This window comes from Mustelus asterias, chromosome 9 (assembly GCF_964213995.1).
Source record: "Mustelus asterias chromosome 9, sMusAst1.hap1.1, whole genome shotgun sequence".
NCBI classification, from domain to species: Eukaryota; Metazoa; Chordata; class Chondrichthyes; order Carcharhiniformes; family Triakidae; genus Mustelus; species Mustelus asterias.
Window position 1 is genome coordinate 110,221,996 of NC_135809.1, and position 25,235 is coordinate 110,247,230.

General features: G+C 44.9%; 1 protein-coding gene across 2 annotated transcripts; it reads right to left on the minus strand.

The window, feature by feature from the left end:
- Positions 1–168: 168 nt before the first annotated feature.
- Positions 169–25,235, minus strand: LOC144498920 (ciliary microtubule associated protein 1A-like). 2 transcript variants are annotated; one of them, XM_078220825.1, is made up of 8 exons: positions 25,107–25,235; positions 13,486–13,689; positions 11,301–11,402; positions 10,456–10,577; positions 7,644–7,784; positions 4,927–5,396; positions 3,137–4,788; positions 169–3,092 (listed from the first exon to the last, which is right to left on the minus strand). In XM_078220825.1, exons 1-6 carry the CDS (start codon positions 25,213–25,215, stop codon positions 5,307–5,309), a joined length of 768 nt encoding a protein of 255 aa, XP_078076951.1. In that variant the 5' UTR covers positions 25,216–25,235; the 3' UTR covers positions 169–3,092; positions 3,137–4,788; positions 4,927–5,306. The 2 variants fall into 2 exon arrangements, with proteins under 2 accessions (XP_078076951.1, XP_078076950.1); XM_078220824.1 differs by having other exon boundaries at positions 169–4,788.

Sequence of the window (25,235 nt, forward strand, 5' to 3'; positions counted from 1 at the left end):
GATTGTGGTTGGTGCGGACTCGATGGGCCAAATGGCCTCCTCCTGCACTGTACGATTCCATGAAGCAGTAAGCAGGAGAGAGGTGACTAGTGGGAGGGGCAGTGAGAGAGATGATGAGCAGGGGAGAGGCAACAAGCATGAGGGTTGAGGAGGGAAGGGTTGCTGAGGTCTTTAAGCCTTCCATTTTGTTCTTATAACAAACTTGGCCAGCACTTAGCACAGCACTGACTCTGAAGCCAGGCTGGCTGCGATGCTTTTGGAAATGGGCTGCTTTAACTTTTTTCAGCACTAAAGCTTTTTAAAACTGCTCCTGACTTGGAACTGATCTTGCTCATTCCCGCTAGGTCCTTTGACTCTGCACTCTGTATTTACAGTAAACCTCATGAGCTCTTATGGAGCTCCCATCTCTACAGTGGAATCTTTCAGTTTCCAATTCTGCAATGGAGCTTCTTTCAGGCAATCTCTCTCTGTGCCTTTACTTCAGGTGCTTTTAATCAGGTCAGAATTCTGTTCCTTTAGTTTCCTAGCATTTGAGTTGCTGCTGCAGTTTCTGAAGTTCTATGTTCTCCCATTCACTGCCACCATGCTGCATGTTCAAGAGGTCTCAGGAGGAGGTTCTGAGTCTTGTGTGGTTGAACATTAACAGTTTGTTGATAATACATAACTGTGTATAAATGCAGGGTATAACCCAAGCTATGAACTAACTCCATGCTTGCTTTCACACAGCTCTCTTGACAAGTTCGCAACTGACTCCAGTCTCAGGTCACATGTGTCTCTCTACCTCACGCTATGGCGGTACTGTTTTAAAGACCCTTGCTAGCCCAGCTACCCTTGGACTACAGTGGTTCTCCCTATTCACCCTGCCCGTAACGCCCTCAATATACTCTTAGCAGATTTGTCAAACATAATTTCCCTTTTATAAATCTTTGTTAACTCTGTCCAATCATGTGATTTTCTGTGTGGTCTTGACATTGATTATTTTCTCTCCCTCCTGAACTTGAGCATTACATTTGCTATGCTTCAATTCACAAGGAGTTTTCTAGAACCCCCAGAATTCTGGAAGATCAAAACCAATGCATCCTCTATCTCTGCAGCCACTTGTTTTAAAAACCCTTGGGTGAAGGTCATAAGTTCCCCATTACGTTCTTCATTGTCGCTAGGTCCCTTGGTTTCCCACTATTTCTGGAATTCTTTCGTGCCTTCTGCCATGAATGTTGTTTAGCCACAGTTGGACCACTTTTCCCATAGCGTTCGGATTTCTTAACAGCTGCAAATTATGAATTACTTCTTTAAATGTTTGCCATTGCATATCTGCTGCCATCTTTTAATCTAGCTTTCCAGTTTACCATAGTTATGTGGTTGCTTGTGTGACATTACGAGTGGGCTATGTTGCTATTACAGAGAGCTGCATGGACTCAACTGACTGAATGGCCCCCTGTGCTGTAACTATTCTGATTCTACAAGGAATTGCATTCCTTGTGACTATGACTTAATTTCCTAAGACATTGTTATTTCAGATGTTTAGTTTTGAAGTTTATCAAATATTTGGGAGTTCAGAATTGAATGAAACATTTTCTCTTGCATACAAAAACATCTGGCCATTGACTTAACTATCCTAGATTTATCACGCATACAATAGAAGCAGTTCTCCCTCCTGCTCACTCTGATCCTTGTCAATTGACAATCTGTTGTCATCAGCAGCAGCACCACTCCCACATTGTTTCTATCCATGGTGTAGGAGATGGACCTCTGGGTGCGCTGAGCATTGGTTCAGGCTGCACATGAACACTAGGATGTTGGGAGACTGGCACTTGTGTTGGGATTCTCCTTTTCCATGAAACACTAGAGGCAATGGGTGGTTCAGACATTGATCCCCATCGCATTGCTGAGAGGTGGGGGAGTGGGCTGTGAATGAGGAGCATTGGCGCTGTGGGGAGGAATCTTGGGGCTGTAATGGAGATCTTGCCGCTGCCTGTATTTTAAGAACTCTCAGTGGTCCCAATGATGGTCCGAAGTAAAAGGAAGCAGATGATTGGTGCACCAAGTTGTATCTTGATTAATTTGATAGTTTGCTGCTGAATTGTGCTTCAAAAATCAAATAATTTAATACAAATATATACACATGGATTATTACAGAGAATTAAGCTCAGCTATGAAGCATTATAACTGAAGATTGCTTCAGAATCATTGATAGCTTATACTACCGTTTTTCGGTGGTATCTTTAACATTGAAGAGGTCACAATATCCTTGTATAGTAAAGAATCAGCTTGCATTTGTATAGCAGCTTGAAAAAACATCCTCTTGATATCTATTTATCACCTTAAATATTCCAGAGCCCTCGATGCTCAGCCACCCTCTAGGAAACTCTCTGGCCCAAACAATCTTCTATGTGTTCAGCCCTCCTCTTGTTCCTCTTTCTCTCCTACATCCTCTCTGATTAATAGAAACTCTCCAGCTCTGAAGTCCCTCACCCCAAATGAACCCTACAACCTTATCCATCCTGAGAATGTTCCGCTCCTTTGACTTTAGTACCTGTCCCCACCCTATCCTAATCTTAGTGACATAACTTTATGCTCTGGATTCCTTCATCTATACTTATCAGCCTGTCTATCTTTTAAAAGTGTTATCGAATCCCCACGGGTTGACCAACCTCCCAGTCGCCCCTGAATCTGTCCCTTCCTGTTTTGTGTTTCCTAAACTCTGTTTAGGGACAGCACAGTGGTTAGCACTGTTGCCTCACAGCGCCAGGGACCTGGGTTCCATTCTGGCCTTGGGTGACTGTGGAGTTTGCACATTCTCCCCGTGTCTGCGTGAGTGTCCTCTGGGTGCTCTGGTTTCCTCCCACAGTCCAACGATGTGCAGGTTAAGTGGATTAGCCATGTTAAATTGACTCTTGGTGTCAGGGGATTAGCAGGGTAAATACATGGGGGTTACAGGGATAGGTCCTGGGTGGGATTGTTGTTGGTGCAGCCTTGATGGGCCAAATGGCCTCCTTCTGCACTGTAGGGATTCTAGGATTCTATGTTCAGTTTCATTCACAATTCCCCTGGGGGAGCAGGATCTGGGCTACTGTTAGCATTAACCAAAGAAGCTTAACTGGTCCAGCCTTATCAACATCAGGCTGGACCAGTTAACCTAGTTACAGGAAGGATGTAAATAAGATTGAAAGAGTGCAGAGAAGGTTCACAAGGATGTTGCCGGGACTTGAGAAGCTGAGTTACAGAGAGAGATTGAATAGGTTGGGACTTTATTCCCTGGAGCGTAGAAGATTGAGGGGAGATTTGATAGAGGTGTATAAGATTTTGATGGGTATAGATAGAGTGAATGCAAGCAGGCTTTTTCCGCTGAGGCTAGGGGAGAAAAAAACCAGAGGGCATGGGTTAAGGGTGAAAGGAGAAAAGTTTAAAGGGAATATTAGGGGGGGCTTCTTCACACACAGAGTGGTGGGAGTGTGGAATGAGCTGCCGGATAAAGTGGTAAATGCGGGGTCACTTTTAACATTTAAGAAAAACTTGGACGGGTTCATGGATGAGAGGGGTGTGGAGGGATATGGTCCAAGTGCAGGTCAGTGGGACTAGGCATAAAATGGTTCGGCACAGACAAGAAGGGCCAAAAGGCCTGTTTCTGAGCTGTAATTTTCTATGGTTCTATAACTACAAGCCTCTGATATGCCAGTGGCAGACAAAGCTGGTGTCATATCTATAATGAGAGCTTTGGGCTTGCTGTTTGTTATCAAGCAGAGTCTTGTAATATCCATCACTGCCTTGTGAATTAACAGTTCTGGTCTCAATGCTGTTTTTATCAGATTTTCCTCTCTGGGACAATTTACATATCACTGCCTTCAAACCCACAAAAAAATAAATAAATGAGACAAAATATCTTACTAAATGATTTATTAAATAGCTCAAAGTACAATTAAACTATTCCTTTAATTCAGGGGTTTAATCTTACATTTGCAACCCAATACATTGCAGCTACCCAGAATAGAACTCTAGCAAATATTCTGACTGGTTTGATCTCAGTGAATGAACTTTGGGAGAAATCTTTAGACCAATGCAACTTGTGTTGATGTGTTAACTGAAATGTTGTTGCCTGAGAAATTGCAGTTTACCTTTACAGTGTTATTCTATTCTTTTTGGGGCAGTGCTGGATAATAATTTTTCTTGGACTAATTCACAGCCATTGAAGGCTGGAGCTCAGGCCCACTTTGGTTCAAAGGCCTCCGTGTGTGACCAGTGACAGACTACTCTGTGTGTCCTTTGCTTGGCTTGCCTGGCTGTGAGTTTGATCGAACTGGCGTTCATGGCTATTCTTCCCCTTTACTTGCTCACAGGAAGAAAGAAACATATATTCTGACTTCCATACAGTGAGCATCCGGGAGCTTTAAAACCTAACAATTTAAAAGTAAAATACTGCACGTACTGGAATTTTGAAATAAAAACAGAAAATGCTGGAAATACTTAACGTGTCAAGCAGTATCTATGTTTCACTCTCCAGAGTTAACCTTTCACATTGATGACTTTGGACGAAAGACCACGCACCTGAAACCTTTACCTAATTTATTGCAGTTCTTGATCCTAACATTTATTTGCCTTCTGTGAGAAAACATCCGACGATACTTTGCAGCACACAGCGATGCGACTGAAAGTTGGAGATGAATATATGTGTATCACGGACATGCACCCACTCCCATCACCGTGTGGAGAAATTATAGACACGCACTCGTCCCATCATCATGTGAGAGTATCACAGATATAGACCCATGTCCCATCACCATGCAAGGAAATCTCAGACCCATGTCCCATCAGTGTGTGGTGGGGACCACAGACCCATGTCCCATCACTGTGTGGTGGGGACCACAGACCCATGTCCCATCACTGTGTGGTGGGGACCACAGACCCATGTCCCATCACTGTGGTGGGGACCACAGACCCATGTCCCATCACTGTGTGGTGGGGACCACAGACCCATGTCCCATCACTGTGTGGTGGGGACCACAGACCCATCTACGTCCTACCACCAAGTGTGAAAATCTCTGAAATCCATGTCCCATCATTCTTGTTGGGGGATTCATAGGCACAGACCCCATTACCTGCTGGCTGATTTTTTTTAAAAAAATACATCACCTGGGATAAAAATACATCACCTGGGATGATTTCCACAGTAAGTTTGAAATATTAGACAGAAGCACAGCAACTTCTTAAATGATTCAGAAAAAAAAATCAAAGCAAAGGAACTTCAATCAGAAAATGGCAAATTGCATACACGTTTAAAACATCTTCTAAGTAACGAGGAATTTATGATGTTACACAGCATTGACGATTACTGGTGCCAGGTACTCTGAATGCCTGATGCCAAAGGAGAAAGCAGGAGCTATTTTGCGATTCACTACAACCTGTGTGTGAGTCAGAGAGAGGCATTGTAGTCAATTTCAGGCAAGTAAAATTAGCATTTCAACATTATTGTTAGTTTCATTATGAATAATTAAAAACAATAAGGATATTTAACTTTTTTACACAGACATGGTCTCAAAATATAAAGTGAATTAAAATGGCACTGCTTTACCAATCTCTGAAAACTGTTCAGTTTCTCACAAATTGCCTTTCAGACAGTATTTACGGTATAGGAGCAAGCCATTCTGTCCAATTGGTCTTTGCTGACATTTCTGATCCCTCACTCTTTTATAAATGCAGAGTTTATTTGGTAGGTAGCCTGTGTAGGGAAGCAGTCTGTGCATACACATTACCAAATGCTATACTCGCTTTGCACACTCAACGCTGCCCTGCGTTCGGTGCTCCCATCAAAAAATATAAATAGCAGACCAATGTATTTGAAAATCTCCAGCTGAACCAGTCACTTCTGAGACAGAGCTTGAGTACAACAGAAGATGCTTCAGATCATCATTTCCGACAGATTTATGTATATTTTCTAATGAATGTTTTTAAAATTAATTTCTTTGCAGAATCTTCAGATCCCTTAAACGACACCTGGGGCTTTCGGGAAATGAATGGGATTGCAGAACACAATCCCAAAAACACAGATGGAGACCTCTGTGATAAATATAAACACTTAACTAGTTTCAATCAATCGTGGAATGTAATTCCAAAACCACAAGTGCTTTCGGAATCCTAGTTATCGTGTATTCCAGATTGTCTAATTCTGAGTTTTATAAATTTGGCCTGCTTTTAATTTCTCGAGCTTTGGTTTGTAGAGTCTATGTTCTCCATTAGTTCCATTTAACATTAACTGGCAATACAGCATAAATTCCAATGTGCTATTTATTGTCATTGAGAATTGTGCAGGATTCACTCAGTGGCACAATTGCACACTTGGTCACTTATAAAGTATTTTGTTCCAAGTAAAACCAAGAACACCATTGCAGTGGTGGGCATTTAGAGCAATAGAACATTACAGTGAAACCTGTCAGCTCCTGCACAAATAATAGTATCTTTCAATTCTTCCCTTATGCATTTTATAGAATCATAGAATCCCTACAGTGCAGAAGGAAGCCATTCGGCCCATCGAGTCTGCACCGACCACAATCCCACCCAGGCCCTATCCTGTAACCCCTCATATTCACCCTGCTAATCCCCCTGACACTAGGGTTAATTTAGCATAGCCAATCAACCTAACTCGCACATCTTTGGTCTGTGGGAGGAAACTGGAGCACCTGGAGGCAACCCACCCAGACATGTTGAGAACTCCACACAGACAGTGACCCGAAGCCAGAATTGAACCTGGGTCCCTGGCACTGTGAGGCAGCAGTGTGAACGACAGAAAGTGCTGGAAATACGATTTAAATATTTTACTTGTGGAGCGAATGCTTGCTACTGAATCTGCTTCTGACTGACACTGAGGGCTCTTTCCTGTGATCTTGTGTGTGGAGATTAAGGAATGCCCAATGGCATCTACTTTAATACTATCTATTTGTCCTTCCACCCTGCTTCAAGAAATTGCTATGTAATTTTATTTTCACCAAATCAGTGCAGGATGAATAAGGCAGATTCTCCACGGTCCATGTGAACTGAGTGTGGAATGGCTGAAGAGAGAATAACCAAACCTGGTTCTGCAACAACTGTTTTTCTTGTTGGTACTAATTTTGTTTTTTTTAAAAACTTCCAAGACTGTTAGAATTCATCACAGGTTCTACATTTTCATTGTTACTGCTATTGCTGTTTTCCCGTCACAACCGAATTTAAACCTATGTTAAGTGATGTAACACGGAATAAGTCTTGAACGCATTACCATCGGTAATTAACCTCCATTGATATAGCCCGCTTGAGGTCGTGAAACTTCCCAAAACACTTTGCAGGAGCATTATTAAACAAAATTTGATACTAAGGCACTCGAGGAGATATTAGGACAGGTGCGGTCCAAGAGATGGATTTAAAAGAGCATCCTAAAGGAAGGAAGAGAGAAGCGGGCAAGTGTGGGGGAGGGAATTCCAAAGCTTAGGCACAGCCATCAATAGTGGAGTGTAAAACAAGTGAATAAAGTTGAGGCATTATTTGAACTACGTAGATGAGCAAGCACAGGGGTGATAGGGGAATGGGATTTGGTGTAAGTTGGCAGCAGAGTTTTGGATGAGCATAACAACCACACTGAGTAGGTCAGACAATTCTGGGGCATTCATATTTATTACCTTCTCTGGATTGTGACTCCCAGGCCCTGGTTTCCTTGTTGCATCACCAGGCAGCTGGTTCCTGCCTATTATGCTGTACTGAGGAGGTTTGTACTTGTATGTATTGGGATTGATAACTTTATATGCACCGGGTCCTGGAGTCTGAGGGGGAAAAAAAATCAAAATAGTATTTTGAAAAGGTCTCTTGACCCTATCCTCTACCAACATTCACTTCTGAGTGTGTCCCATGTAAAAGATGCACTGCAACAACTCACCAAGCCTCCTTCAGTAGCACCTTCCAAACAGCTAGGTTAACAAGGGCATATGACACATGGAAACACCATCATCTGCAAGTTTCCTTCCAAGTCACACACTATCCTGACTTGGAACTATATCACTGTTCCATCACTGTCACTGGGTCAAAAACCTGGAATTCACATCACATGGACTGCAGTTGTTCAAGAAGGTGGCTCACTACCTCTATCTCTGGGACAGTGAGGGATGGGCAATAAATGCTGGTGTTGCCAGCAATGCTCAATTCAATTAACAAATACATTTTAAATAATGTTATAGAGGTTTACAGAATGGAAACAGGGCCTTCGACCCAACTTGCCCATGCTGCCCAGTCTTTATCGCTAAGCTAGTCCCAATTGCCCACATTTGACCCATATCCCTCTATACCCATCTTACCCATGTAACTATCTAAATGCTTTTTAAAAGACAAAATTGTACCCGCCTCTACTACTGCCTCTGGCAGCTCGTTCCAGACACTCACCACCCTCTGTGTGAAAAAATTGCCCCTCCATACCCTTTCGTATCTCTCCCCTCTCACCTTAAACCTATGCCCTCTAGTTTTAGACTCCCATGTTGTCTTAATTGCGATGAAATTCCACACTCTTTGTAGAATGGACCAATCATAAAATTCAATAATTAATTCAAAAACAGATGTCTTTTAAGGTGCCAGTTGTAGCTCTCTGGGTAGCACTCATGCTTTTCAGAAAGAAAGCTATCTCCCCATGAGAACTGGTAGACAATCCACCATTCTCATAGCACACAACAGAACTGGGTTGCCTGGGTTGAAGCAGACCACAATCTCCACTCATCCATCCAGAATTTTGGAAAGTGAATTCCTGTCAGTGATGGCTCAGACAGCGCTAAAATACTTGTTCAAGGTCTCTGCCATTTTTTGTTTCCCCATTATGAATTTACCAGTCTCACCCCTAAGGGTTACTTTATCAACTCTCTTCCTTCTTATGTACTTACAGAAACTTTCACTGTCTGTCTTTATATTTGTTGCTGGTTATCTCTTTCACTCCAATTTCTTCCTTTTTTAGTCATCCTCTGCTGGTTTCAAAAATGTTCCCAATCTTCTGGTCTACCAATAATTTTTGCAGCATTACACATCTTTCTTTTCAATTTGATACCATGCTTAACTTCCTTAGTAAGCCATGGATGGTGCATTCTTGTAGCATCTTTCTTTCTCAAAGGAATACATATTTTTGCTGAGACTTATGGAATATCTCATTAAATATCTGCCATTGCTTCTCTACTGGCTTACTTTTTAACCTATTTTTGTCATTCTACTTCAGCCAATTCTGTCCTGTAATTGATCTAACTGAAGTTTAAGATACTAGTTTCAGACCACAATTTCTCACCCCCAAAACTGAATGGGAAATTCTATAATGTTATGATCACTCTTACCTAGAGGATTATTTTTTATGAGGTTATTAATCCTATCTCATTACACATTACTGTTGTAGAGCGTTGGATACAATTTGGTAGTCTTAAAGAAGTCCTCATAGCCTTAAGTAGGTGAACTGTAAGATAACAGCCATGGCTCAGTGCTGTCAGCTACCTGTTCTGTGTCAGTGTTTCTCTTCCCTTACTTCTTCAGCAGTGTCCTGGAAAGGACTGAATGATGACCTTGGGATGGAATGGTGAGACCTGTACAGGATGGGTTGGCTTGCCTCATTATCTGTAGAGAAGGACTGAAACGCGCCAGGCACTTTACCGTGTGTTGAGGCACTGGTATAGAATCTGTGGCCCATCACATAATGGCACAATAATATACATTATGTGATGCCAAAACCTTATCCACCGTGTGCAACAATCTCCAAAGTTACACATCTGTCACTTTGTAGTTTCAGAGCATTCTCACATATGGTGTCCAGTGCTTTTCTATGTTCCAGGCTCCATGTCAACCAGTTTAAGACTGGTTCAGGGCAGGACCTCGTAATATCATTTCATGATTGAACTGTATGTTGTGATGTGATGGCAACACCATCACCTCCAAGCCACATGCCATCCTGATTTGAAATTATATCACTGTTTCTTCACTGTTAATGGCTAAATATCCTAGAAGTCCCTCCCTAACAGCACTGTGGATGTACCTACATCACATGGACTGCAGTGGCTCAAGAAGGTGACTCCCCACCACCTTCTTAGTAGCAATAAGGGATGGGCAGTGCCTTGCCAGCGATAATCACATCCTGAGAACATATGAACTGGAAGAGGCCAACTGGCCCATCAAGCCTGTCATCAATGCGATCGTGACTGATCTATATCCTAACTCCATATACATGTCTTTGCCTCATATCTTGCTAAACTTGTATTCAAATAACATGGGGGGGAACCATTTGGTTTTTATGTGTGTGAACTTATACAGTTGGGAGCTTTGTGATCCCCCAAACCCAGAGTGGGTCTGTGCTGATACAAGTTTCTTTGGGAATTATAGAGCTGAGATTGCTGCTGGCAGACCAAGACACTCACACCAATAGTAACACATGTTACCGAGGCAAAAGTGCTGTTCGGAGCAGGTGTAGACAGATGTTACCTTCTGGAAGTCCTCATGAAAACTGCCAACTTTATTTCGTCCACTGAGTGAGAAATTGGCGGAGGAGGATTTGTTAACAACGTTCGGGCCTAGTACGGAAGGCAGCAGGTAGGCCGCTGGACCTGGAACAAGAAACAATCAAGACCCTGTTCATTGTCGGATTTGCTCTAGAGAAGAATTTATATAATAAGAAATTCTGCTGTGACATAATGATAAAATCTAACAAAAGTTGTCAGCAAATTAATCCGTTTCCATGGCAATTATATGCATGATGTGGAGACAGACAGACAGAGGTGTTATTCCTGTGAGAATCCACACTACTAAGTGACTCCATAAGACCATAAGACCATAAGACATAGGAGCGGAAGTAAGGCCATTCGGCCCATCGAGTCCACTCCACCATTCAATCATGGTTGATTTCAACTCCATTTACCCGCTCTCTCCCCATAGCCCTTAATTCCTCGAGAAATCAAGAATTTATCAATTTCTGTCTTGAAGACGCTCAACGTCTCGGCCTCCACAGCCCTCTGTGGCAATGAATTCCACAGACCCACCACTCTCTGGCTGAAGAAATTTCTCCTCATCTCTGTTCTAAAGTGACTCCCTTTTATTCTAAGGCTGTGCCCCCGCGTCCTAGTCTCCCCTGTTAATGGAAACAACTTCCCTACGTCCATCCTATCTAAGCCGTTCATTATCTTGTAAGTTTCTATCAGATCTCCCCTCAACCTCCTAAACTCCAATGAATATAATCCCACGATCCTCAGACGTTCATCGTATGTCAGGCCTACCATTCCTGGGATCATCCGTCCTGTTAATGGCGAACAAGACAAATAAAGTGACCGCACCTGGTGACCGGTCAGTCCTGAAACCTTGTGTCCTCCCGGCAATGGAAAATGAAGGAGACGCACTGAAGGCTGACTTCCCAGCCTTCTCCGGAGAATATGTACCTGTACAGAGACCAGACATGACAACATTCAACTCCTGCCAAAAATATAATTCCATTATTTATTATTTAACCGATGCAAATTCCTGAAGCAAAGCTCATTTGCTGAGTTTAAAGGGATTAGCCTGCCACTTAGTCTGTAGAGGGAACACTCCTCAGTAACGTGCAGCATTGTTTGTGCCTCTCCACAAATGAATTATCATTCCGTTGATACAGTTGGAGTCAGACCCAACGGCAGACAGTACTATAATGCGAGGGAGTCAGATGGGGTAAAGTCTGTGAAAGAGTGGGGTGTTGGATGGGTTAAGGTTGTGTGTGTTGAAAGGATGGAGAGTCGGGTAGGGTACTATGTGTGATTCATTTATTCATTCATGGGAAATGGGTGTCACTGGCTGGCCAGCATTTATTGCCCATCCCTAGTCGCCCTTGAGTGGCTTGCTAGGCCATTTCAGAGGGCAGTTGAGAGTCAACCACATTGCTGTGGCTCTGGAGTCATATGTAAGCCAGACCAGGTAAGGACGGCAGAGTTCCTTCACTAAAGGACATTAGTGAAGCAGTTGGGTTTTTCTGACAATGGTTTCATGGTCATCAGTAATTCCAGACATTTTTTATTGAATTCAAATTCCACCATCTGCCGTGGAGGGATTCGAACCTGGGTCCCTAGAACATTAGCTGAGTTTCTGGATTAATAGTCTAATGATAATACCACTAGGCCATCACCTTGGATGGGTCACAATGTGCGTGAGAAAGGGGAGTTACATACTGGAATGTGATTTACTGCGATACATTTTGGAGATGTGTGCCGCTTGGGTTTTATATTGAAATGAAACATTGTTTTTCGTTTCTTATGTTAAAAATGCGTTAATTATGAAATATAAGAGCGCCTAAAATTAAACATTAAAACATTCAGCATTTTTAGTGGGCTGGAAACTCTGGCTGCGATTCTCCCATTGCGAGCTGCAACTTTTCTGGCGGGTCGCAGTGGGAGATGCGCGTTGCCGGCCTTGTACCGGGACTTGCGCATGCGCCGGGAATGCATTGCACATCTCCCAGAGCCGGCGAACAGCCGCCGGTCAGACCACGCTGGAAACCGGCGGGAAGGCAGGTAAGTAGTTTGAATCTTTTTTAAATGTACCTTAAATATGTTTAGCAGATCATTATCAGGAACTTGCAGGTCCCGATCGAATCTCCCACCCCGCCAGGAGTACTTCATTCCGACGGGGTTTAGAGTGGCTCCCCACGTTTGGGAAACCAGCGGGAGACTCCGCCGGAATGAAGGGGGGCAATCAGGGGCCGCCCCCATGGGGTCGGGCAGCAGGGGGTGGTATCCCCTGGGCATGGGCACTCTGACAGTGCCAGCCTGTACTCCCTGGCACGGCCCAAGGGGAAAAGCGCCCATGCCCAGGGGACACCTTGGCATTGCCCATCGGGCATTGGGCAGTGCCAAGGAGGCGGGGCCTATTGTGGGCATGGCCTAGGGGCAATCGATGGGGGTGGGGTGTCCCATTGCCACTCTGCAGACAGGATCGGTCTGTGTTGGAGGGAGGGCAGTGATTGGGGCGGGCGAGCTGGGGGCAGTGGTCTGCTGGGTGAGGGAGGAGGGTCAGACCTCGGGGGGAGGTCAGCAGAGTCTGCCGGGGTGAGTGGGGTGGAGGGATCGCCACTGCTGGGAAGAGTGGGCTGTGCATGGGGGTGCTCCGGGATGGGGGTGGAATCAGGGCTGGCCCGGGAATTGTTGTGGCGGCCGCGATCGGGCCGTGGGGGGGGGCTGGAGGGGCAGCATTACGGTGGTCCCGGGCTGGCCAGCGAGTGGGCGTGAATGAGCCCCACACCCTGGGTTTTTAGTGATATTCACGGCTGGGACCTCTGCAGTGCACAGAATGTGGAGATTCAGGTGAGAAGCTGAACTGAGAAAACAGTTGGGATCTAGAACAGTTTTCCTGCCAATTCAGTGCTTTTGGGAGAATCGCAGCCTCTGTCTCATGTTCTACTCACACTGGCCTTATCATTCACTCTGCACAATCAATTATTTTCAAGCTGTTTAAAATCCTGCAACATGATCATATTCATGCTTCACTCTTGATTACCTGGACCCGGGGTCTGGAATGGATTGAGGTCCTTCGGCCTGCCGTAGAGGGAGTAGGCTGGTGTCCCGTCTTTGCCTCTCCTGGTGAGCAGTGACGGGATGAGGTAGGCTGGACCCGGTGAGCTGTCCATTGTGAATCTGGCATGTGTCACTCCAAAGCTGTATGCTGGAGACTTGTACTTGGTCGCATCATGCTGGATGAAACCTGGACAAGTAAGTATCGATAATATCAGAGACTGGTTGCTGGGAATAGAGAGAGAAAGTGAAGGGTGGAAAGTGAAGAGACAGTGAGGCAGGATGAATGGGAAGAGTGGAGGAGAGGTGGGGTGGAGGGAGACAGAGTGAAGAGCATGGAGGTAGAGAGAAAGGGTTTTAATGATACGATGAACAAGCTGGTTGCAGGGCGGCATGGTAGCACAGTGGTTAGCACTGCTGCCTCACAACGCCAGGGAGCCAGGTTCGATTCCCAGCTTGAGTCACTGTCTGTGTGGAGTTTGCACGATCTCCCACAGTCCAAAGATGTGCAGGTTCAGTGAAATGGTCATGCTAAATTCTCCCTTAGTGTATCCAAACAGGTGCCGTGGTGTGGCGACTAGGGGATTTTCACAGTAACTTCATTGCAGTGTGAATGTAAGCCTACTTATGACGCTAATAAATAAACTTTACTGTGGTGTATCTGATCCACTTCTCAATTGTCATTCTGCTCTATCTGCTACGAGACATTAACTGGGTGTTTCACAGCACTATGCACCTAGTGGATGAATGGATCACTTAACCTTTACAATGCCATGGTGGATTTATTCCCTGAATACGTTAACATTTTCAATCAGTTAGATTTTATTCCCATTGAAATCAATAATAATAAAAATGGAGACATATAAAGGGGATGTTGATTTACTATCATCCACATTCCACTCTTGCACATAATCATAATACGTGTTGTCCAAATAAAGTCATCTTCTTCAGTCCTCTGCCCGAAGGCACATCACTGCCTCCACCATTGGTAGAGCAAGGATGTTGGTTCCAAATCTGTAGTAGAGGGGTCTGATACCTGAAAGGTTAATGTGGGACGAAGTACAGTACTGCCCACACAATGATGTAAGAAGACACCTAACCGAGAGACAGGGTCAGCCTGGAGATGGATGCAGTTGGGTTAAGACTCAGCTCCATATCTGTACCTTCTACTGTACACATGTACATAATTATGAATTGTTAATAAACACTTGCTGTTAACCTACTCAGACTACTTCATGGTGTCCAAAGTAGGATTCTTTAAAATTCACACCAGCCAGAACAGGGTTTGAACTCTGTGCTGTTGCACCAATCTGATTCATTTCAGCCATCCAGCCCCTCAAGAGGTCCAAGTCACTGCAACTACATGCACATTGTAGCCTGGAGCTATGGTTAGTGATGATAGAGGCTCCAATTTTCTTTCCATCACATGTCTGACCAAGAATCTTCCCACTCTTACCATCTGCCCTATGTTGGTTGATACAAATTAATACTGGTTTGGCCGTGTTATAAACACACTTTTAAGTTAAAGTAAAAATTATTTATTAGTCACAAGTAAGGCTTACATTAACACTGTAATGAAATTCCCCGAGTCGCCACACTCCAGCGCCTGTTCGGGTCAATGCATCTAACCAGCACATCTTTCAGACTGTGGAGCACCCGGAGGAAACCCACGCAGACACGGGGAGAATGTACAGAGTCCACACAGACAGTGACCCAAGCCGGGAATTGAACCCGGGTCCCTGGCGCTGTGAGGCACCAGTGCTAACCACTGTACCACCGTGCCGCCCCATTTCCTTGGCCATCAAGTCCATGAGTGGGACTTGAACCTGGAGTTTTTAGCTGAGAGACAGGAGCACAACCAACTCCACCACATGACCTCCTTTCAACTAAACAGGAGGTGTTAAATGCTCATAACAACATGTTAACATTAGAATTTTTAAGAGTGCATTCATCATTTTGTGTTTTCTTTTGGTTCAGCTGATCTCCAAATCAATGTTTAAGAGTTGAATGAGTATTTTGCAGCAAAATTTGTCACATTCCTGGAGATGTGACTATATCACTGATATCCGATTCCAGGTCAATCTTTATTTGAGTTGCCATGATGTGGAGAAGCTGGTGTTGGACTGGGGTAAACACAGTAAGAAGTCTCGCAACACCAGGTTAAAGTCCAACAGGTTTATTTGGAATCACGAGCTTTCAGAGCACTGCTCCTTCATCAGGTAAGTCACTCACCTGATGAAGGAGCAGTGCTCCCAAAGCTCGTGATACCAGATAAACCTGTTGGACTTTAACCTGGTGTTGTGAGATGACTTACTTTATCTGATTTGAACATTGGTGACACAAAACATGGTGTATTTGTCCTCGAAACAGAGTCATAGGAGAGTCTCATAACAAAAAGTGACCATGATAAGTGAAAAGAGAGACGAGCAGAGAAGAGTGATGCTATATCCACAACATAATAGTTTAACACTAGACAGAAGTAGATAATAAGAGGAAAACATTTAGAATTTTTACCATCAATCCTTTTGATCTTTGATATTAGTAACTGTATCTTTCGTTTCCTCCATTGTTTAAACTAATAACTATACTCTCCATCCGATGCAGTTCCTATCTCTCACAATGCTCAATGGGCAGGATTTTCCAAAGTGATAGGAAGCCCCGTCGCTGAGGTTAAGTTTAAGTTGCATGGCTGCTGACTTTCTCAGCCTCCTTCAGCCGTGCCTTCTTCCTAAGGCTTATTGGCCTCCTCATTCTACCCACTGGGAACAGAACCTTTCTCCATTCCCTTGTCCCCTGCAGAAGCACTTCCAGGAGGACATAATGAAACTTTGGAGTCACCCTTCCTCTGACTCTAGCCATTCTGGCTCAACCTCCCTTGTTCTGTGTCCGTTCCGATGCACTCTGTGTGTGCAGCCTGTATGAAGGCTGCCGACTGCACTTTAAACATGCCACCTTCCTTTGACATGCTGGAACTTACTCTGCCCGCCAGCTGTTACTGACCAGCTCCCCTGCTGCCAAACATTAATTAGCTGTCGCCGGAAAATGCCCGAATATGTCCTACCACCCACCCATGCGACTGCATGGATTTGACCTCATCATTGAGACATCCTCTCATAGAATCATAGAATCACTACAGTGCAGAAGGAGGCCATTCGGCCCATCGAGTCTGCGCCGACCACAATCCCACCCAGGCCCTATTCCCCCTGTTAATCCCCGACACTAGGTCAATTTAGTGTGGCCAATCAACCTAACCCACATATCTTTGGACTACTCAATTAGAAAGATTCTGCCCATGAACAGCAGGAGGCTATCTAGCCTGTTATTTCTCTTTGAAAATAATCCCACTAAGCACTCTCCCCTCCTCTTGCTCCTTCCTCATAGTCCTATATTTTCTTTTCCTTTTCAAGTACTTAACCAACTTTGCTTTCAAAGTTACCAAGAAATCTGTTTCCACTGCCCTTTCAGACAGTGCATTCCAGATCATAACAACCCCCTGTGTAAAAATATTTCTCCTCATCTCCCCCACGGCCTTTGCCAATTACCCTGGATCTGTGACCCCGGTTACCAACCTTCCTGCCTGCCACTGGAAACAGTTTCTCCCCAGTAATTCTATAGAAAATGGGAAATATAACAAAATCTGTTCAAGAGGTGGTTTTTCTATTTTACAATGGATCAGCTTCAACCAATCGAGGTTGACTGGCTTAAATAACGTACTGGGATAAACACAGTTGCTGCATCACAATCGGATCCATAAATCTGTCCCATAAGGATGTGTAATCACCATGTTGAATAGGAGCTTTTGTCAGTATCCTGAGTGAGCTCCCAAAGGAGGTGATTAGTGACTCTTTACACAGAGATGCAGTCATCACTCAGTAACAGACTGCCAGCTATATAAGTGTGTCCTGGAGAGATTCTTTCCTTGACTCTTCACATCTCTTTTAACCCCCACATCCCCTTTACTTAGAATCCATAGAATCCCTACAATGCAAAAGGAGGCCATTCGGCCCATCGAGCCTGCTCCGAGCACAAGCCCACCCAAGCCCTATCCCCTCAACCACACTTATTTACCCTGTTAATCCCCCCAACACTAAGGGCAATTTAACATGGCCAATCAACCTAACCTGCACATCTTTGGGCTATGGGAGCAAACCGGAGCACCTGGAGGAAACCCATGCAGACACGGGGAGAATGTGCAAAGTCCACACAGACAGTGACCCGAGGCCGGAATTGAACCTGGGTCCCTGGTGCTAACCACTGTGCCAGCCTCTCTGAAATTCGAATAGTAGGTTCTTATTCAGTCTGTTAAATTGCACACAGTTGTAATGAGATTTGCTGATTTTGTTCAAGCATGATCGATTGCATGATATCTCAGGTTAAAGTTTTTCTTGTTAGTCACAAGTAGGCTTACATTAACACTGCAATGAAGTTATTGTGAAAATCCTCTGGGCACCACACTCTGGTGCCTGTTCGGGTATACTGAGAGAGAATTTAGCATGGCCAATCCACCTAACCAGCACGTCTTTCCGACTGTGGAAGGAAACCGGAGCACCCGGAGGAAACCCATGCAGACAGGGGGAGAATGTGCAAACTCCATACAGACAGTCACCCAAGCCGGGAATCGAACCCGGGTCCTTGGTGCTGTGAAGCAGCAGTGCTAACCACTGTGCCGCTCATTATGTGTTAACTGGATTTGCAGCAATTTCCATTCTCTTGGATCGTAAATCTCATTCTTGCTTCCCATGTGTTGATGAGCCTTCCAGCAAAGGGGAAAACTTGACGTTTGAAGAATGCTGTGCAAATCTATGTCCCAACATGCCACAGCCCAGTTTATTGCATCTCCTAAATTATCCCAAGTGTTTTGCACAGCAACTGGCACTTATACAGCTCATTTAACAAAGTAAAATGTCCCAATCCATCTCAAGGGAGTGTTATCAAACTGAGCCACATGAGCAGATATTAGGACAGGTGACTAAAAGCTTGGCTAAATTGTAAGGACTGTCAAAGGGCGAGAGAGATAGAGGGGCTCTAATGGTAGAGCAACTAACGGCGTGGATACTAAAGAGGCCAAAATTGAAGGAGTACAGAGATTTGTGAGGGTTGTTGGACTGGAGGAGGTTATAGAGACAGGGAATTGTGAAGGAAATAAGTGAATAAATAGCTGGAATTCACATGTATTTAAGATATTATACTTTAGAATTGAGTAAGTGGACACATATTCAGGTATAGCCTTTTTTTAACCAAAGCCTTAAAGCATATACATGGGCAGCACGAACTGACAGCTTTAATCTCAACAGGTGTTAAATAGACGTCTGTACCACGCATCAAGTAACATCAGGGCCTTTCAAGTTCTCTTCACTCCAAGGAAAGATAAGAAAATGTTCTAAAGACATTCTTAAAGGAACCTTCAAAGCTTTTATGTAGGTGTTGTCTCTCCTTATCACTTCTGAAGCATTTACCTCAGAAAATTAAAAAGACTTTAAAAAATCTATTCCTCTATTAAAAGTTTAAAAAAACTTGTAAAAAATAAAAATAATTGGAGGGAAACAGGAAAGGTATTAAGAATATATTTGAGAACACGATGAGCATATATCAGGCCCACAGCGTGGATAATAAAACCACTTTAATGATTAAGTGACAGTGAATAATAAGGACACAGGTAAGAGAAGGACGTAATCCAAGAGATGACACCACTTGCTGCTAAAGAATGGTGTAATCTGGTTTAGAAAGGTATAACTCTTCCAGTTTCCCTTCAAAAAAATCAGGAATTTTTTTTTAAATACTTTTCCAATTCAATCAAATCAAATCCAATTCAGAGTCTCAACAAGTTGAGACATTTCAGATCCAGGCTGACAAGACAGGACGGGAGACCAAAACCACCCTGTCCTGGGCCTGATCTACATGAGTCAAGCTGATTGGAGAAGGGGGAGGTTCCTCCTCCAAGACTTGAGCTCATTTGCATCTTAGCCAAAAGGCCGAGATGCCGCTTTTAAAAAATCAGGAATACTGCAGAAAGGTACTGCGAGCACCCCCTCATTTCTCCGGTTGTCAAGGGGCTGGATATCAGAAAGCAGACAGCTTTTGTGTCCAGCTGCCCGACAACTGATTCACTCGGGGATTAATGTAAAACATCACTTTGAGTATTGATGGGTATTCTTAAATTGAAATTAGCTGTGGCATTGTATTTTCAAAGTTTTATTGGATTTTTGCATTAGAACTAAGGCTATGTTTTTTTATCTTTGTGATGTATTTATCCACTTTGAAGTGGATTACATATTAAATAGTTCGGTAATAAATTTGTAAATTGGTAAAACATAATGTCTCTTGTACTCTTCTGCATGCAGTAGGAGAACCCATCTCTCTTGTATTTTCTTAAAGTAGGAAGATACAATTTTTAAAATGAGACCCACGGACCCTTATAATATCCAGGTAGTTATAACATGGCCAACAAATTATTTAACAGGCTATAAGGGAAAAGGTAATATCTCTCGATAGTTGTTTTCCTTGAAGAATGATGTAGGTCACCTTCTCAGAATCAAAATAAGCGTTTGTGTGAAGTTGCTGCCTTGAACTCAGGTGAGGGTGATTGTTGAGGGAGTATTCCAGATCTAGGGTAGTGTATATTTGGGGCTAGAGTTATAATTCACTTCAGAGGGACAAGATTATGGATGTTGAGGATTAGAATTTTAAAGCCAAACATTTACTATAGGCATGAAATCTATGGAGGTCAACAGGCACAGGCCTAATGGTGGAATGAAACGGGAGCATATAATCCAAGCTGATACTTTAGTTCAGTACTGAAGGCATGCTACACTCTCAGGAGGGGCAGAGGTAAAGGACTGCCTCGCTGTCAGAGGAGCAGTATTGACGAAGCACTGCCCTGTCGGAGGGGGCAGTACTGAGGGTGTACTGCACTGTCAGAGGGGCAGTACTGAGGGTGTACTGAACCATTGGAGGAGGCAGCACACACAGAGCCCTGCACTGTCAGATGGCAGCACTATCCGGAGAGGCAGTATTGAGGGAGCACTGCACTGCCAGATTGTTAGTACCAAGGCTGTGTTGCACTCTCAGAAGGCAGTAGCGAGGAACTTCTACACTGTTAGAGGGCAGTAGGGAGGGAGCACTGCACTGTCAGAGGAGCAGTACTAATGGAGCACTGTGTTGTCAGAGAGCAATAGAAAGCGAGCATTGCACTGTTGAATGAGATGTTGGAGCGTTGCAGCTTAAGGATTGCTGCACTGTCAGCAGGACAATGGTTAGATAGCACTGCACTGCCAGGGAGGCAGTACTGAGAGAGTGCTGCACTATTGAATGAGATGTTGAACAAGGCCCCGTCTGCCCTCTCAGATGGCAGTAAAAGGCCCTGTGGCACTTTTTGAAGGAGGACAGAGGGTTCCTCCCCAGAATCCTGAACAATCTTTATAACACACCTAAAAACAGAAACAAAAACAGAAAATGCTGGAAATTCTCAGCAGGTCTGACAGCATCTGTGGAGAGAGAATAGAGATGATGTTTTGAGACAGGATCCAGGATTCTTTCAAGAACAGTTTGTTATAAATCAGTTGTGTGAAGGAATTAAAGATGATTTTACTAATGAGAGAGGGAACCATGTCCATTGTCATAGTACCTTTTCAGTATCAGACTGAGGGTGTGGGAGCCATACAGTTCAAACCGCACTGTGGGTTAAAGAATCTGTCTGGACACTGATGAATAAACATTGTCAAAGGGAGTGAAGAGCTATGCAGTGAAGCAATCATGCTTTCTACTCCTTATTCCTCACACCGATCTGCAGGAATTCGGGCCAGCGCTCCTGATGTTTGTTGCTGAGGTTTAATTATTATCCATACTGAAAATTGTCACTTGGAGCTAAATACTTTTGACTATATTTTCACAGGATGTGGGTGTTGCTTGCTCGGCCTGCATTTATTACCCATTCCTAATTGCCCTTGAGAAGGTGAATACGAGCCTTCTTTGTGAACCCGCTGCCGTTTGTGTGGTGTGGGTACACCCATAGTGCTGTTAGGAAGGAAGTTCCAGGATTTTGACCCAGCGACAGTGAAGGAATGGCAATATATTTCCAAGTCAGGATGATGTGTTGCTTGCAAGGAAATTTGAAGGGGGTGGTGTCCCCATGCACCTGCTGCCCTTGGCCTTCTTGGTGGTAGAGTTTGTGGGTTTGGAAGGTGGTGTCAAAAGAGCTTTGCTAAGTTGTTGCAGTATATTTTGGTACACACTGCTGCCACTGTGCATAGATGGTAGAGGGAGAAAATGCTTATTGTAGTGGATGGGGCGCCAATCAAGTTGGTAGCTTTGTGAAGCTTCTTGAGTATTAGAATCATAGAATCCCTACAGTGCAGAAAATAGCCATTCAGCCCTTCAAAACTGCACTGAACAACAATCCCACCCGTCCCTATCCCTGTAACCCCGTGTATTTACACTGCTAATCCTCGCAACACTAAGGGGCAATTTAGCATAGCCAATCCACCTAACCTGCACATCTTTGGACTATGGGAGGAACACAGTAAGAGTTTTAACAACACCAGGTTAAAGTCCAACAGGTTTATTTGGTAGCAAACACCATTAGCTATGGGAGGAAACCAGAGCACCCGGAAGAAACCCACGCAGACACGGGGAGAACGTGCAAACTCCACACAGACAGTCACCGGAGGCTGGAATTGAACCCGGGTCCCTGTGAGGCAGCAGTGCTAACCACTGTGCCACCATGCCACAATATACTGGATGGGTTATGATCAGCTGCTTTCACTTTGTTGGGAAGTTCAAAAGTCCAAGACTTGGTCATTCACAATGCCGAAACCAGGCATTATAATCCATAAGTAAGAACGTGCTTGAATTCTATGAAGAGGCTGAAGCATTGTAGGAGTGTGGTTGTACGGTAATCCATTCTGCATAAAAATATATGGGGCAATATTGAATGGAGGTTGTTGGAGCTGCACTCATCTAAGCAAGTGGGGAGTATTCCACCGCACTCCTGACTTGAGCCTTGTATATGGTGATCAAACTTTGGGAAGTCAGGAAGTGAGTTAATCACCACAGTATTCCTAGACTTTGACATGCTCTTGTAGACACAGTGGGGCCGATTCTGCCAGCAGCGCAGTGAGCCAGGAGACTCAAGTGGAGGCCGTTTAGCAGGCTTCCCGCTGGGCGAGACTGCCTTCACAAGTCTCCAAGCACCTGATTTTCGGCGGCGTCAGCTCCATGCCAGAAATTGGCACAGAGCTGTATAATTTATTTAAATGCTAATTTTAATATCGTTTCCATGTAATTAGCAGGCTCAGGACTGAAGTCTCCGGGCCTGTTAGCATCCCCCCCCCCCCCCCCCACACACCACCCCGCCCCCCCACCCATCAGGAATGATTCACTCCAGCGGGGTTTGCAATAGCTCCCCACTAACAGGGTGCTGCAGCTCGACCCTGCTGGAGTGAAGGGAGGCCATCGAGGCCCCCCAGGTTGTCGGTGGTAAGGAGGGTGCCAGCTAGGCATTGCCAGCTTGGCCCCCTGGCACTGCCCAAGGGCCAAAGTGGCAACTGGACATCGGGCAGTGCCAAGGGGGTGGGGCCTTATGGGGGCAGGAGGGGTCCCGCTGCCACTCTGCAGTTGGGCTAGGTGACAGAGGGATGGAGGCCAGCAACCGGGACTGGCCTTCAGGCGTGGGGTGGGGGTAGGGGGTCGGCCTGCCGGGGCAGCGATGCAGGGTCGCGGGGCTGGCCAGCGATCGGGAGGCCGGCAGTGTGGGAAAAGGCAATATCTTTTAATGGTTGGTTTCCTTGGGGGAGATGTATGTTCATCTCTCGGCGCTGACAGATCGGCGCACGCGCAATGGCCCACTCAGCGCCGGCCTCTCCAGCGGGAAACGCCCCGCCCACTGATTTTCAACGTGAATCATGCTGGTGCACTCTGCAGTGCAGACTGTGGGAGATGCAGTTTGAAAATCACACTCAAAAAACCAGCGTGTTTCACTCCAGTTTTTACGCGAATTCGACACTCTGAATTTTTTTGGGAGAGTCCCACCCAGTATTTATATAGCACAGTCGGTATGACTTGGTGATCGGTTACATGATTGATTGGAGTTTAATTATACACTGTTGAGTTGGTCTTAAAGCACGCTGAGGAATCCAGAGGAGGCCATTGTTAACAAGTCTCATTGTAATTTAATCAATGTGGTTCAGTGCCTGGCATCGAGATGCCTGAGTCACAAACCTTGTTCCAGCACCAAAGCACCTGGGTGAGGCTGGTACTGGAGCGCTGGAGTGCAAGCTGAATAAACTCACCGTTGCTCTGGAGATTAGGTAAAGAGCAGGAAGCTCTCCCTATGCCCTGGCCAACGTTCTTCCCTCAATCATTACCACTCAAAACAAGACAAACAAACAATTTGTATTTGTATAGCGCCTGTAATGCAATAAAATGGCACGGGAGCTTCACAGGATCAGAACCAGACAGAATTTAACACTGAGCTACATGAGGCGATATTGGGACAGGTGGCTAAAAGCTTGATGAGAGGTAGGAGCATCTTAAACTAGGAAAGAGGGGCAGAGAGGTTTCAGAGTCATAGAAACCCTACAGTGCAGAAGGAGGCCATTTGGCCCATCGAGTCTGCACCGACTCTCCGACAGAGCATCCCACCCAGGCCCCTTAACCCCACAGGTGTTTAATCCACTAATCCTCTTAACCACATCCTCGGACACTAAGGAGCAATTTAGCATGGCCAATCCACCTAGCGTGCACATCTTGTGGGAGGAAGCCAAAGCAGCCGGGGGATGGAAAGGAGCAGTCATTATTTTGATTTCTGCTCATATAATCTCACAATATCTTCTAACACTAATTGCTCTTTGAGACTTGCTGAGGCTGGAACTAGAGTTCCATAAATGCAAGTCCTTTTCCAATAGAGAAGGTATGAACTACTCGGATTTCACCCTGGCCAGGAGCACGGTGACTTTTTCACTGTGCACTGTCCCGGACTGACACACGGTACAGTATATTAAATAAAAACATGTAGCAGTAAGATTATTTATTACCACTCAAAAAAACCTCACATTAATTTCCTACTCAGCTCATCTTTGCTTTTGTTTCCTTCTCTCTCTTAGGAACCTCAACCCAGCTCTCAATCTATTTATTTGTCACAAGTAGGCTTACATTAACACTGCAATGAAGTTACTGTGAAAATCCCCGAGGTGCCACACTCCGGCACCTGTTCGGGTACACTGAGGGAGAATTTAGCAAGGCCAATGCACCTAAGCAGCACGTCTTTCGGACAGTGGGAGGAAACCCGGAGCAAACCCATGCAGACACGGGGAGAACGTGCAGACTCCACATAGGAGTCAAGCTGGGAATCGAACTCAGGTCCCTGGCGCTGTGAGGCAGCCGTGCTAACCACTGTGCCAATGTGCCACCTGGACTGTAGAATGGGAGTGTTAGCTGCCAGCACCAGTCTGAATTTCTTTTCCTGGAGCGCCTACAGCGCCGTCTCTGCTAAGTTGCTAAGCTTCTGAAATAAAGCTGGGCGCAGCACTGCAGCTTGCAGATAATGTGCCGTTGGGATGGTCCGTGGGCTGGAGCAGCTCTCAGCTGGAGGTTGTGTGTTTTAGCACCTACCTGTGGAGCCCGGGAGTCCATACTTGGGCCCGGGGCTTCTATAGAAAGCTGCAATCGGTCCTCTGGGCCGATGTGGTCTCCAGTTTCCTGTCCACACCCCGTCACCCATCGCTGCAGCTTAAACTGACA

Excerpts from the sequence above, each read along its gene's own strand:
- LOC144498920 (XM_078220825.1), bottom strand. The coding sequence starts at position 25,215 with ATGGGTGACGGGGTGTGGACAGGAAACTGGAGACCACATCGGCCCAGA. Across the intron at positions 13,690-25,106 it reads TGGACTCCCGGGCTCCACAG|GTTTCATCCAGCATGATGCG; the intron begins GTAGGTGCTAAA and ends TTACTTGTCCAG. Across the intron at positions 10,578-11,300 it reads CAGGACTGACCGGTCACCAG|GTCCAGCGGCCTACCTGCTG; the intron begins GTGCGGTCACTT and ends TTCTTGTTCCAG.